This window comes from Eretmochelys imbricata, chromosome 25, assembly GCF_965152235.1.
Source record: "Eretmochelys imbricata isolate rEreImb1 chromosome 25, rEreImb1.hap1, whole genome shotgun sequence".
In the NCBI taxonomy this organism is placed as follows: domain Eukaryota; kingdom Metazoa; phylum Chordata; order Testudines; family Cheloniidae; genus Eretmochelys; species Eretmochelys imbricata.
In genome coordinates, this window is record NC_135596.1 from 15,611,707 (window position 1) to 15,624,338 (window position 12,632).

Sequence of the window (12,632 nt, forward strand, 5' to 3'; positions counted from 1 at the left end):
TGCCTTTCTTGCTTTAACTCCAAGTGAAAACTGCTGCAGATCTGTTGTAGCGGTGGTCGGAGCGCTAATTCAATGGCACATTCCCTTCCCGATCCAACATAAGACTAAAGCCATATACAAACCACCATTATTCCACACTAACTGGAATCAAGGCACCTACAGCACGCAGCTGTTAGGAATTCGTGGCCAGCGCTCACAACTCAGCTAGGTTCTACCAGAGCAGCACATCTACTCCAGCTCTGTGAAGTCTCCTTACAGATTCACATTCAGCCTTGCACAACAAATAGACCAACTGTTCAATCCTTGGTTTTATTGCACTGAACATGTTAGGCTGTAGGACCTGCGACACATGCCTCTGAGCGGGTATTACCCAGCCCGTCTAGGAGAACACAGGCATCGAGTAGGCAGGCTCTTCACTTCACTTGCATCTAGAAAGCATCAATAAATGCAAGTGAACTAATTTTTTGGTATTGAAAATTAGATGGACACAAAATTAGAAGAAAAACTCACTACTCAGTGGCAAAGAAATTTGGAAACCTGACAGCCATTATCACAGATTATACCACAACAGTGTGGGCCCCCCAAGCCGTGGTTCTACTCTAATTGTTTGCTCATGAATACTCTCCCCAAAGCTTTGTACGTTCCTGAAGTACTACTTCAAGGGGAAAAGAAACACAATGGAGTCCAACAGATTCTAGGTGCATTTGAAAACTGAGGACAGAACAGAGAAATTCTGTGGCTTTAAACATGCCTCCTTATATTTTTGCATTATAGGAAGACGTGAATGCAGACTGAGAGGTGTGGGGGGTGTACAGGGAGAGGTCAAACTAGGAAGAACACTATTATCGGAAGTCTTGTATTAGGGACAATTTTCTGGTGCAGTTTTTAAATACACAAGCCCCTGGTTAATATGTTGCTCTGTAATCTGTGAATATAGACCACATGCAAACTGAATTACAGCCTCAAACAGGAGTTCTCTCACTCTCTTCTTTTAAAATACAACTTTTACGTTCTTTGATAATTCTTATTGCCTGACTTGTCTGCAGCCTTCAGCAACCCACAGCACAATGTACAGCTCCAGTGTATCCTTGAGACTGCAAACTCAGAAAACACACAACAACCTCTGGCAAAGGCAGGTAACTGTACCGTCTGTCAAGTTTCTGCAATCAACAGGGTGCAGGAGAATAGATTTCTTAGGTCGTGTCCAAACCAAAACTTTTACTGGATTGAGCTTCCTCAGACTATAGAATGTACCTTACGTGTGCTGGAACAGGTTAGAATGGGCTTTGATAATACTCAGTACAAAATGATTGGCATAATAATCACCATATAAAAACTTTTAATTGCTCATGGGACTTTAAGCCTGCTTGCTATTTGTAGTCTATAACACATAGCTGGATTTCCTGTCCTATAAAGATTTATATACTATATATCTGCTTCCCTTTCTATGCTTGTACAATATACTTTTCTGCAGCTACCTCTGTGGCAGCCCTACATTGTATTACTGAATAAAACAGTAAGCATATTTACCCCTTTATGCCTTTATTTTGATAAAGTCGGTCACGCCCACATATAAGGCAATATACACCACAGTTAAAACCACCCCCTCCCACCCACAAAAAAAAAATAAATAACACAAATGAATATAGTACTTAATGTAGTGTTTTGTTTTGCAGTATAGAAATTCCACACAATGATTCTGTTTAAAAAGGTAAAAATGATTTATAATACACAGTTATCGTAATGTCATCATGGTGCCCGCATAGAAAACTGACATGCAATCCATGCCTACACTGCACAGTATAAATAGTAAGCAACTAAAAATACAAATAACAGGAGCACTACAAAGTTTTTCCTTTTTTAAAAAGAGAACATATACATATAATAAACGCTAATTGCTCTTTCACATTGCCATCACAGTGACAGGGGGTCCGTTTGTCCAAGTAATAAATGCTTTCATCCTTAAAGCACAGAGTACATTTTAACCAACTGTAAGATGAGGGGGATTTCCTGTTCCATATTATACACTGAGGTGGTTTCCAAATTGAGTAATATCCTAATAAGGGAAGGGCAAGTCTTAAAATAGCACTCCTACAGAAATAGAGTTTTAAGAAACAACAATTCATAGCTTACTCTGAAGTGGAATTTAATCAAAAAGAACCCTGTACCAGTTATTACCAACTGTGTGTGGCTCAAGTCTCCTAGCGGGGAGTTTTAAGCAACCACCTTTGTTAAGAGGGTTTGCACCAGTATTCTCGGACAACTTTTTGTTTTAAAGGGAAACAAAAAACAGTCCATAAATTATCAATAGTTTCTGCCATAACTAAAAGTCAACATCTTTCTTTCCACTTTATTTTTATTTTATTTTTTTTAAAGCAAAGGTTCTCTCTGTACAGGAAAGGGTTTTTGCACGGTTAAAGAATGCTGGAAAAGTGTTCACTAACATGCAGAAGCAGTAGTGAGACAAACGTTTGATGCTGCCTGCGGTCAACCATGCATGCAGCATACAGAACTATCATAACTCGACCTGTGCAGATCCATTTTTAAAGAGAATGCACAGTCAGTACTATATACAATGCAAAAGAGCTTCTCCCGTCCCGCCCACCACTTAAGCTGCAATAAAAAGCAGAAATTCACTTTTCTTTTTAAATCACAGTACTTTATACATTGAGAGTTTACTCCTTTTACTTCCCCAAAGTGTTGGCAAATGCAACAGTCTGTCTTGGGAAATTCTTATAAAAACACAGCTCTACAGAAATCAATCAGCAGGTATATGTTTGGACATTAACCCTTTGAGACATGAGACTGTTTAAAAAACAATGACATCTAATTTAATACTTCCAATTTTTTCATCTTATTTTTCCCCAAGCAATGTCCTTTCTTCCCCTCCTCCCACAAGTATCTCTGCAAGCATCATCAGTTCCTTTATTCTAATGGCCAATGCTTTTCCACATCTACCACCCTCATAAGCAGAGTAGAAAATGCAAACGGTACTACTTAACTTAAAAATGAAATTGAAATCTACTTACGTTCTGAAAGCATTGGGGATCCACCCTGTGTTTGAACTCGAAAACTTTAAACATTTATTGTTTAAAATAATGTAAACTCATACACAACTGTTAAAAAAATCAGATTTAAAGGGAAAGGGAAAATATTCTTCTACTAGAATAGAGCACACATTCTGCTGTCAACAAGCCACTCTCTCAGGGAGCAAAGTGCAGAAACTATTGAAATGTTACTGACACTGCACTAAAATAACCGCTCTGATTTTCAAAGGGTTAAAAATGAAAGCAGCTAGCCTGCCCCCTACTGGGGCTAAAGAGATGAAGCACATTCTTTCATACACATTCATCATCCCCTTTTCCCATGATCTCCTCTTCCTCTCCTCTTACCCCTTCCAGAAAAGAAACACAAAGTAAAGATATTTCTCCTAACTAGATGGTCCCTAATTGCCGCCTCCCCCCCACCCCACACACACATTTTTGTTTTTGACAATTGCATCTAGATGGGTTTATATTTTTTTTTTAAATTAAGGCCATTTAAAATGTCTACTTACAAGTCTAAAACAAGCTCTCCTATATACACGTGTAGTTTAAAAAAAAATAGAAGGTAGCATTTAGCGATATCTCCCTGTAAAACTATCCAGTCAGGAGTCTGTGAATTCCTAACTGGATGCTTCACTCTTAAGTGACTCTGGTTTTAAAAAAATAGATCATCACAGACAAGGATTTACATGCATAAGAGACATCTGAACAAGAGGTTGATATAGACAGAGATCCAATCAATGAACTAACAGTACTGTCAAGGAGATTAAGTAACTGCACAAAGTGTACTCCATTCACACTGTACCTTTGGCTGTTTTGAAGCAAAGAACTTCATATCATCTGTGCCCAAATTACTCACATTCTTTTAGGGTAACCTCCTGTTTAAAGCTACCTTTTTTTTTTTTAATTGACAAAGCATTAGCAATCTGACATAAGCAGACTTTGTGAGTAACACGTAACATCAGGCTTAAATGTTGATGAACATTATAAATGGAGATGCAGGATAGCCTTGCAATTACGTGGAGAGGAACCAAAGAAAACCAACCTTTAGCAAGAAGCTTATACAAAAGCTATGAGACAGAAAAAATAAAAATCCCACATCACTTTTAGTGCAAATGGTCAACTAATGGCACAAATATGTGAGCAAACACGCATCCCCATTATATAAGATCCCAGCAATAATTCTGCTTAGCAGTGTCTCTGTGCATCTCAGGACAGCACCTCACAGATTTCTGGAAGCACACAGAAACCTAGCTATAACTCATTAGAAGTAGCCCACTTTTGCCATGGACATTTACATTCCTTGCTCAAAAAAAGGGAAGGGAAAGGTTTTTGGGGAGTGGGGTGATTGGGTTGGGGGATGTTTTTAGATAAAAAATTTCATAACTGGAAAAAAAACAAACCCTAACTCATGCATTTTTTGACCAAATGCAAAACAGGGCAATGCAAACTCAGTCAATAGGAGAACAAGATTTGGAGAAGGTGGAGAATAAACACCATTCCTGAAAGGGGAAAAACAAACAAACAAATGATGTCTTTAAATATAAGTTAAGAAGGCTTTTTTATTTGAAATTGTATTTATCAAAAATATATTTGGATGTTCAGCCCCTGCTGCAGGGAAATATTCTCTCTTTTTGTAGTAATTCCTTCATTAACACATTCAATATACTATTTGTAATCAAATATTTTTTGTTAGTACAGGTCAAATAATGTAAATTTTAACTTCTGCTGAGAAGGGTCATGTACGTGGGTTCTCTTACTGGGAGGACTACAGTCCAATGAGCACAACATTTTAACAGCTATACTTCTCCGACAAGTACCGCAAGTGCACTGGCCTCTTGGTGAACAGCAAATCCTATTTCTCAGATTTGTAAAAGAGTGAACTAGTGTCAGGAATCTAGGACTCATTATTCTATGTCAATTTCAGCCATTACATTTAAGTGAAATCATCATTTTAGAATCTATGGGTGGTCTGTTCTTTTAAATCATTCACCATTCCGCTGTGTTGTACCAGAGAATATTCGCTGTGACTAACAGAAGTAGTCTACTATGAATGTAAGAGCCTCGGCATGCTAGGACACAGTACATTTCACTATTAGCAAGTGATTGTTTCCAGGGTTACAGAAGAAATATCCCAGACTCATAGAAATGTAGAGCTGGACGAGACCGTGAGAAGTCATCAAGTCCACCCCCTGCGCTGAGACAGGACCAAGTAAACCTAGAACATCCCTGACAGGTGTTTGTCCAAACTGTTCTTAAAAATCTCCAATGATGGGGATTCCACAACCCCCCTTGGAAGCCTGTTCCAGAGCTTAACTACCCTCATAGCTAGAAAGTTTTTCCTAGTATCTAACCTAAATCTCCCTTGCTGAAGATTAAGCCCATTATTTCTTATCCTACCTGCAGAGGACATGGAGAACAACTGATCACCTTCCTCTTTATAGCTGCCCTCAACATATGTGAAGACTATCAGATCCCGAGTCATCTTTTCTCAAGAATGAACATGCCCAGTGTTTTTACCGTTTCCCCATAGGTCAGATTTTCTAAACCTTGTCATTTCTGTTCTCCTTTGGACTCTCCAATTTAGTACCATCCTTCCTAAAGTGCGGCACCCAGAACTGGACACAGTACTCAGCTGAGGCCTCACCAGTGCCAAGTAAAGCATGACAATTACCTCCCATGTCTTATATATGACACTCCAGTTAATAAACCCCAGGATATTAGCTTTTTTCCCCTCACACCTGCATCACACTGTTAACTCATTCAATTTGTAATCCACTATAATCCCCAGATCCTTTTCAGCAGTGCTACTGCCTAGCCAGTGATTCCCCATTTGTAGTTGTGCAATTGATTTTTCCTTTCTAAGTAATACTTTGCATTTGTCTTTACTGAATTTAATCTTGTTGATTTCAGACCAATTCTCTAATTTGTAAAGGTCATTTTGAATTCTAATCCTGTCCCTCAAAGTGCTTGTAATCCCTCCAAGATTGATGGGACACCCACAAATTTTATAAGCATACTTACCACTCCATTATCCAACCCATTAATGAAATATTGAATAGTACCAGACCCAGGACTGACTACCTCAGGACCCCACTAGATACACCCTCCCAGTTTGACAGTGGACTATTGATAACTACACTTTGAGTATGGTTTTTCAACTAGTTGTGCACCCATCTTTTAGTAACTTAACCTAGGCCACATTTCACTAATTTGCTTATGAGAATATCATGTGGGAATCTGTCAAGAAACCTTAGTGAAATCAAGATCCATCACATCTATATCTTCTTCCCCCATCCAGTAGGCCAGTAACCCTGTCAAAGAATATGTATGTTCCTGTTACCCTAATGTGAATATATAAAACAGCAAACATTTGACAGACTTGCCCTGGGTTTGCTTACTTCTGGTCAGCATCTGGCTTCAAATTCCAGTTAGTTAAAAATATTATATATAATATTTCTGGAATAAAAAAATCACAAAAGGATGTACTGTATAAGTATTATGCAGAGTGCTTCAATTGGCCTTATGTAGTTTAGCTACTTTTCTAATATCGAAATCCTTAAATAAAAAAATGCATAAATAACAGTAACAGAATATTCAATAGGCAACAAACAAGAATAAAAAAAATCATAAAAATAGCCACCATGACTTGGGCTGGGTATTGCTACACAACGGCCCTTCCTGTTGCCTATATGAATTTCACACAAGAAGCAGAATTTAAAAATAAAATTCTCTGCAACTTAGCCACCAATATACTTTTAGTGGCTTCAAAATGCTCCACTCACTCCTTCACACTCACCAGGTAATGAATTATAGTACTTTTTTGTGTGCTCAGAAATTTAAAACAAGAAAAAGGCTCCAGAAATAGTGTTTACAGTTGCTTTTTTGGATAACCGGCTACCGAGAGCCCACTGGGCTGCCAGGCCGCTTTCCTGCTTTGCCAAGTACACGAGTTTGCTCAGGGCATACGAACAGGCAGTGGGTGCTGGACAACAGTCAAGGAAACAAACCTGAAAACAAATATGGCATATCAATCAAGGGAGAAGCATTGTACTCTACAAAGCAACTGTCACAAAATAGTCTGGGAGAGTCAAAATTAATAGCCTCCCCCCTTTCCCAGAGGGTGGCCATACAGGCATTTTGCTTTAGAGTTAGTGAGAGGTCAGTAGTCTGAGAGTTTCCCCTCTCAGTCTCGCAAGGAGATGGCTGTTGATCAGTTACAGAAACAGCCAATGATCAAATGCTAATGATGTGGTATTTTACAAAGAGAATCTCTTTACCCTTGACTCTGAACCTTCATCACCTACCCAGAAACACCACCTTCTAGTGCAAAGGATAAATTGACAACCTTACGCTGGGACTTCACTGGTGGGGGTTTGGAGGGGAGAAGGCTGATGCAAACTCCTTACTCATTTAATGACAATGAGTAGATAAGGGATAAACTATGGCGCAACAGGGAATGGGGGTCTGCAGCACTGCAAGCTTAGAACAACAAGCTTTACTCATTGTACATGGTGTACATGACAGAGCTACTGCTCTCGGTAACTCTTTAATCGGACATGACTGACCCATTGGACTCTTCAGTTCAGATGGGCTCCAGGAACTAATTTTATTCCCAGGCTCATGGTGTCCTCAGTCTACAGCCGGTCCATCCTGAAAGTGTCCTCTGTGGCAGGATCGGTGAGGACCATATCTGGGTCATTAAGCATGTGCAGTCCATCCAGGGTTAAAGGGTCAATTTTGAGTTCATCCAGAGGGAATTGGGAATCCGAATCAAAGCTGACATCTCCGACACCTGCCAAAGAGCTGGTCAGTTCCTTTGATAAGCTGGGAGGAGATTCTCCTGTCACTAGAGTGAAGAGGAGGGGAGACAGGCCTCAGTACTGCTGCTCATTTACCAAAACACACACTTCTTTGCACAATCTTCTGGCTAAAGATAAAGTGATGAAACAGCTTGCACGCAGATCAGAGGAGTTTACTGAATTAGCAAGAATACATTAGAAAAAGAAAACAGATCCTAACCTGCATTGCAGGTTTGTCAAATGCATCACAAAACCTAAATTAAAGGGCTCTACATCATCATGGGCAGCCTAATACAAAGCATAACTCAAGTGAATCCCTGTGGGAATGGAACTGAAAGGGACAGACCACACAGTCACATGACTATCACACCAACACTTGATTATTCAAAAATAAATGTAGAAAGCTTTGCACAGGCACCTTTAGGAGTAAAATGGTCTTAACTTCCAAATGAGGAGTGCAGTGAGACCAAAGCCACCCTTCACTCCTCCCCTCTCAAAGGTTCAAAAAGAACTAAGCTCTCTCCATAACTTAACATACATGATGCCAAGAACTAGACACCAGAAAGATCCTAAAATGATATTTGGACTAAGCTACTGACTTGCTTAGTGACCCTGGGGGAATCACTTCACTTTCAAGTGCTTCATATCCACCTCAACACACACATTTGGCACTAGGGTTTCTCTTGTTGCCAAGTCTCAGCAGAGGAGCTGAAGATAAAATGGGCCATGAAGGCTGAATTCTTCTCACACCATGACTGATGGTCCTAGAAGGTTAGGGGTGAAGTAGCTAGCATTATCACTGCAAGTATGGTCTATGTTGTGACTAAATGAAGGATGTCCTCCTGGCACCTTTCACCAGCACAAAATCCACAAACATCTGTATAGTCTAGAACACAGCTTTCACAGGCTCCAACACTCCCTCTTAGTTCCACTCACCAATAACAGCACACAGTGAAAATGACCCCAGTACAATGAAGGGAAGTTTTACTCGTCCCTGTTCAGTTAGGTCAGCAAATGCCTTACCTGTGAGGATGATGTTGGGGATGTTTCCATGGCTGGAGTAGGTCAGCTGCTGCGAGTCCTGCAAGTTGCCATGGCTCCCAGTAAGTCCCATCATGGCTGCCTGGGAGTAGTTAAGGGTGGAGCAGGGGCTGTACAGGCTGTTGGAACTAATGGCGTTTTCTATCATATTAAACTGTTCAAGCTGAAGACCAAGGCACAAAGGAATAGTTACTTCTAGCCATCAGGAAATACAGTGAAGCAATTTACACACCTCTAGTTAGGGAGATAATGTTTCAGAAGGGCAGGCAAACAAATTCATCTTTAGGTTTTGTAGACCAGAATATGGTCTATTTCCACCTAGCTTTGCAGAATAGTTTACAGCCAAATTCCGCTCTTGTGCCAAATCAAATTGCTGCCTACAATATCCTACCAAGCAGTCAAGCCTTTGAAAGAAAGAAAGAAAATAATACTTTTTAAAAAATGAAAAAACAGTAAAAAAAAGTTTAAAGCGATATGATTGATGCTATTGTAGCCAACTATCTGCCTGCCCCAAGTGCAATCCCATTCTGAAGCCATTTCACCTTCTCAACTACAGTGGCACATTTAACAGCTAAAGTAAGGACTATAGTGGGGGGCTGGTCTGACAAAAGCATGGAGGTCTGCTTGTTACATTTTGGGATCCCACACATCTTGGTTGCAAATTATAGATGTATGTATTTGTTGCCACCCACAAAGTGAGATCTTCCAAATGGGATCACTGTCAAGGAAGGTTTTTTGGTTTTCTTTCATCTAATAATCTTGGCAGAGTCCCTTTAAAAGCCATCTGCTATAATGCTTAAGGGGAACAGCAAATAAAATGAAATACCCGTGCAATTACAAACTAAAACAGAAGTAATAAGATATGGACAGAAATGTGATCTTTAGAATAGCCGTAAATTGAATTCTGTGTATTTATTTTAATCTCAGAATGGCCAAAATATAGTCAAAATCTGAGATGAATTTGCTCACCTGATGGGATAGGGCATTAGCCTGCCTAGCTGTCATCTGCTGATCATAATAGGAGTCACCAAATACACTCCCCAGAATGGAAGAATGCTGAAAACAAAACAGAGTCCTTATGTTGTGAAAGTCACACAAACAGTGAGGTGTACCCAAGGTGTGTGAGTGACTGAACTCTTCCAACTGAATGGTATCAAATTTGGTAAGAAATACCATTAATTATTAAGGAAAACTAATAAAGAACAAAATATAAAATACTGGATTTTCTCTTCAAACACCAGAGTCCTCCTGTATAACTCTTTTCATTAAAGCACATGAAATATAGGTTCTAGGAAACCATAAGCTTCCTCCCATAGGGGACATACATAAACTTCTGCTTTATAACAAAAGTTATGCAAATATACTATAAAAAAAACCACCGCAATTTTTGCACAAAAACCCAAACATTTTTCCATGAAAAGAATAAAAACCACAAATACAGCTAAGGCAGCAAAGTGCACGTTGCAACCGATACATAACAAAAGTTTTCAAGTACGTAAAAGGATGAGGGAGGTAAATTGTTCTCGATAACCTCTGAAGATAGGACAAGAAGCAGTGGGCTTAAATTGCAGTAAGGGAGTTTTAGGCTGGACATTAGGAAAAACTTCCTAACTGTCAGGGTGATTAAGCACTGAAATAAATTGCCTAGGGAGGTGGTGGAATCTCCATCACTGGAGATTTTTAAGAGCAGGTTGGACAAACTTGTCAGGAACGGTCTAGATCAGAGGTGGGCACACTATGGCCCGTGGTGCCGTCCTGCCCGGCCCCTGAGCTCCCAGCAGGGGAGGCTAGCCCCTGGTCCCTCCCCTGCTGTTCCCCTCTCCCTGCAGCCTCAGCGCGCCGTGCCGTCAGCTCTCTGGCCCGCCGCTCCTGCTGGCAGTGCGGGCGGCAGGGCTGGCTCCAGCTGGGCGGCGGGGCCGCGAGCTCCTGCTGCTCTGAGCAGCATAGTAAGGGGGCAGCAGGGGAGGAGGGGCTGGATAAGGGGGCAGCAGGGGAGGAGGGGCTGGATAAGGGGGCAGCAGGGGAGGAGGGGCTGGATAAGGGGGCAGCAGGGGAGGAGGGGCTGGATAAGGGGGCAGGGGGTCCCGGGGGGCAGTCAGGGGACAGGGAGCGGGGGGGTTGGATAGGGAGTGGTGTCCCGGGAGGCAGTTAGGGGCAGGGCGTCCCAGGATGGGGCAGTCAGGGGACAAGGAGCAGGAGGGGTTGGATGGGTCGGGGATTCTAAGGGGGGCAATCAGAGGGCAGGAAGTGGGAGGGGGCGGATGGGGGCAAGGGCCAGGCTGTTTGGGGAGGCACAGCCTTCCTTACCTGGCCCTCCATATAGTTTTGCAACGCTGATGTGGCCCTCGAGCCAAAAAGCTTGCCCACCCCGGTCTAGATAATACTTAATCCTACTATGAGTGCAGGGGACTGTACTGGATAACCTCTCAAGGTCCCTTTGAGTCCTATGATTCTAGGATAATGCAGTAACTACTTCGGTCATCAATATGCCTACGATGGCTGGTTACCCATCTCCCTCACCTAGTATTTACAAAATGAGCAGTTTAACTAAAACAATAAGGTGCCACAGTGAATCTCAATTTACAGTATCAAGTCTTTTGCATCAAGAGCAGATCAGAGAAGTTATTTATTAAAATGCCTGTGTATGAAATGTGCTTTCAGCAGTACCAAAAGAAGGTAAATTTGCAGAAGGAATTCTACAACCACGCTAATTTCCTTCTTTTCCTTTTACTGAAATGTCCATTGATCAGTCATTCCAAAGGTGACCAACAGCTTTGAATTGTTGTGTTTTATTTTTACACACCATCCAACTTTCAACTTCTATTTACTCAAAAGGCTACTAGCTATAATAGAAATCACAAATATAATTCCTTCTTTAAATTCTGTCTAACTTTGCAGATTCTAGTTGAAAATCTACTGTCTCCAACACAACTAGTGTACTTATATAGAACTTATTTGGAAAGTTTGTCTTATGTTTAGAGATGTATTTGTTTCTGTTTTTTAAATGTCTTGCATAGTATCTTCCAGCAGTTTTAATTTCATTCAATTCAACCACAAGGCTAAGAGACAAATCATTTTTCCCACAGAAAGTTGAATTACATAAGAAATTTTAAGCAAAAATCTAATTAGCAACTATACAGTTACACCAACTAATACAACTAAGGATATTAACATGGCAAAGTTGCAAAATACTCAAAAGCACAAGATGAAGTCCACAACAGTGAACATAAAATCAATTTAACAGACAACAGTTAAGATAAATAGTAAAATCTCAGATGAAACACTTTTCCTAATGGCACCAATAATTTGTGTGTGTCTTTGTGCATGCATGCGTGTACGTATATATATGAAATATTTCAAATCAGCATGAAAGAGGAGAAGGGATGGTTGTTTTTTTCAGCAAGCCTTCCAACAGTCCTTTGTAAAAAGGAGCCATCATGAAGTAAACATGATGACAATGCCTTTTCAAAGCAAAAGAAAGGAACTTTCTACCTTGAGGCAGAATCTTCCAGTGTCATTATGCTATAGGGAAACTCTTGAGCTACTGTGGCAGCAGCGGATTCATAGCCTGATAACTAAAAGCCTTGAAGAAAGCCCAGTAGGGATTCAGCATGGTGCACATATTCAATCCATTTGCTAAACAGATCCTATTTGCACCAGGTCTGGTCTTAATACTGTGAACCCCCATTCCATTGTGTGTGGGAGGGCAGAGGTCATAGTTTGAGTGCACTCAGATAATAGAAAA

At 40.7% G+C, this 12,632-nt stretch overlaps 1 protein-coding gene across 5 annotated transcripts in view; it reads right to left on the reverse strand.

Annotated features, from left to right (window-relative positions):
• Positions 1-2,338: 2,338 nt before the first annotated feature.
• The window catches only part of CRTC1 (CREB regulated transcription coactivator 1), a 75,942-nt gene continuing 65,648 nt past the window's right edge, over positions 2,339-12,632 (reverse strand). For 2 of the 5 annotated variants that reach the window (XM_077841921.1, XM_077841919.1), the window contains 3 exons: positions 9,857-9,943; positions 8,870-9,050; positions 2,339-7,893 (listed from right to left, as the gene is read on the reverse strand). In XM_077841921.1, the coding sequence (XP_077698047.1) occupies positions 7,682-7,893; positions 8,870-9,050; positions 9,857-9,943 (480 nt within the window). In that variant the 3' untranslated portion in view covers positions 2,339-7,681. The remainder of the gene's footprint in view (positions 7,894-8,869; positions 9,051-9,856; positions 9,944-12,632) is intronic. The other 3 variants (XM_077841922.1, XM_077841920.1, XR_013348735.1) reach the window with 2 other exon arrangements.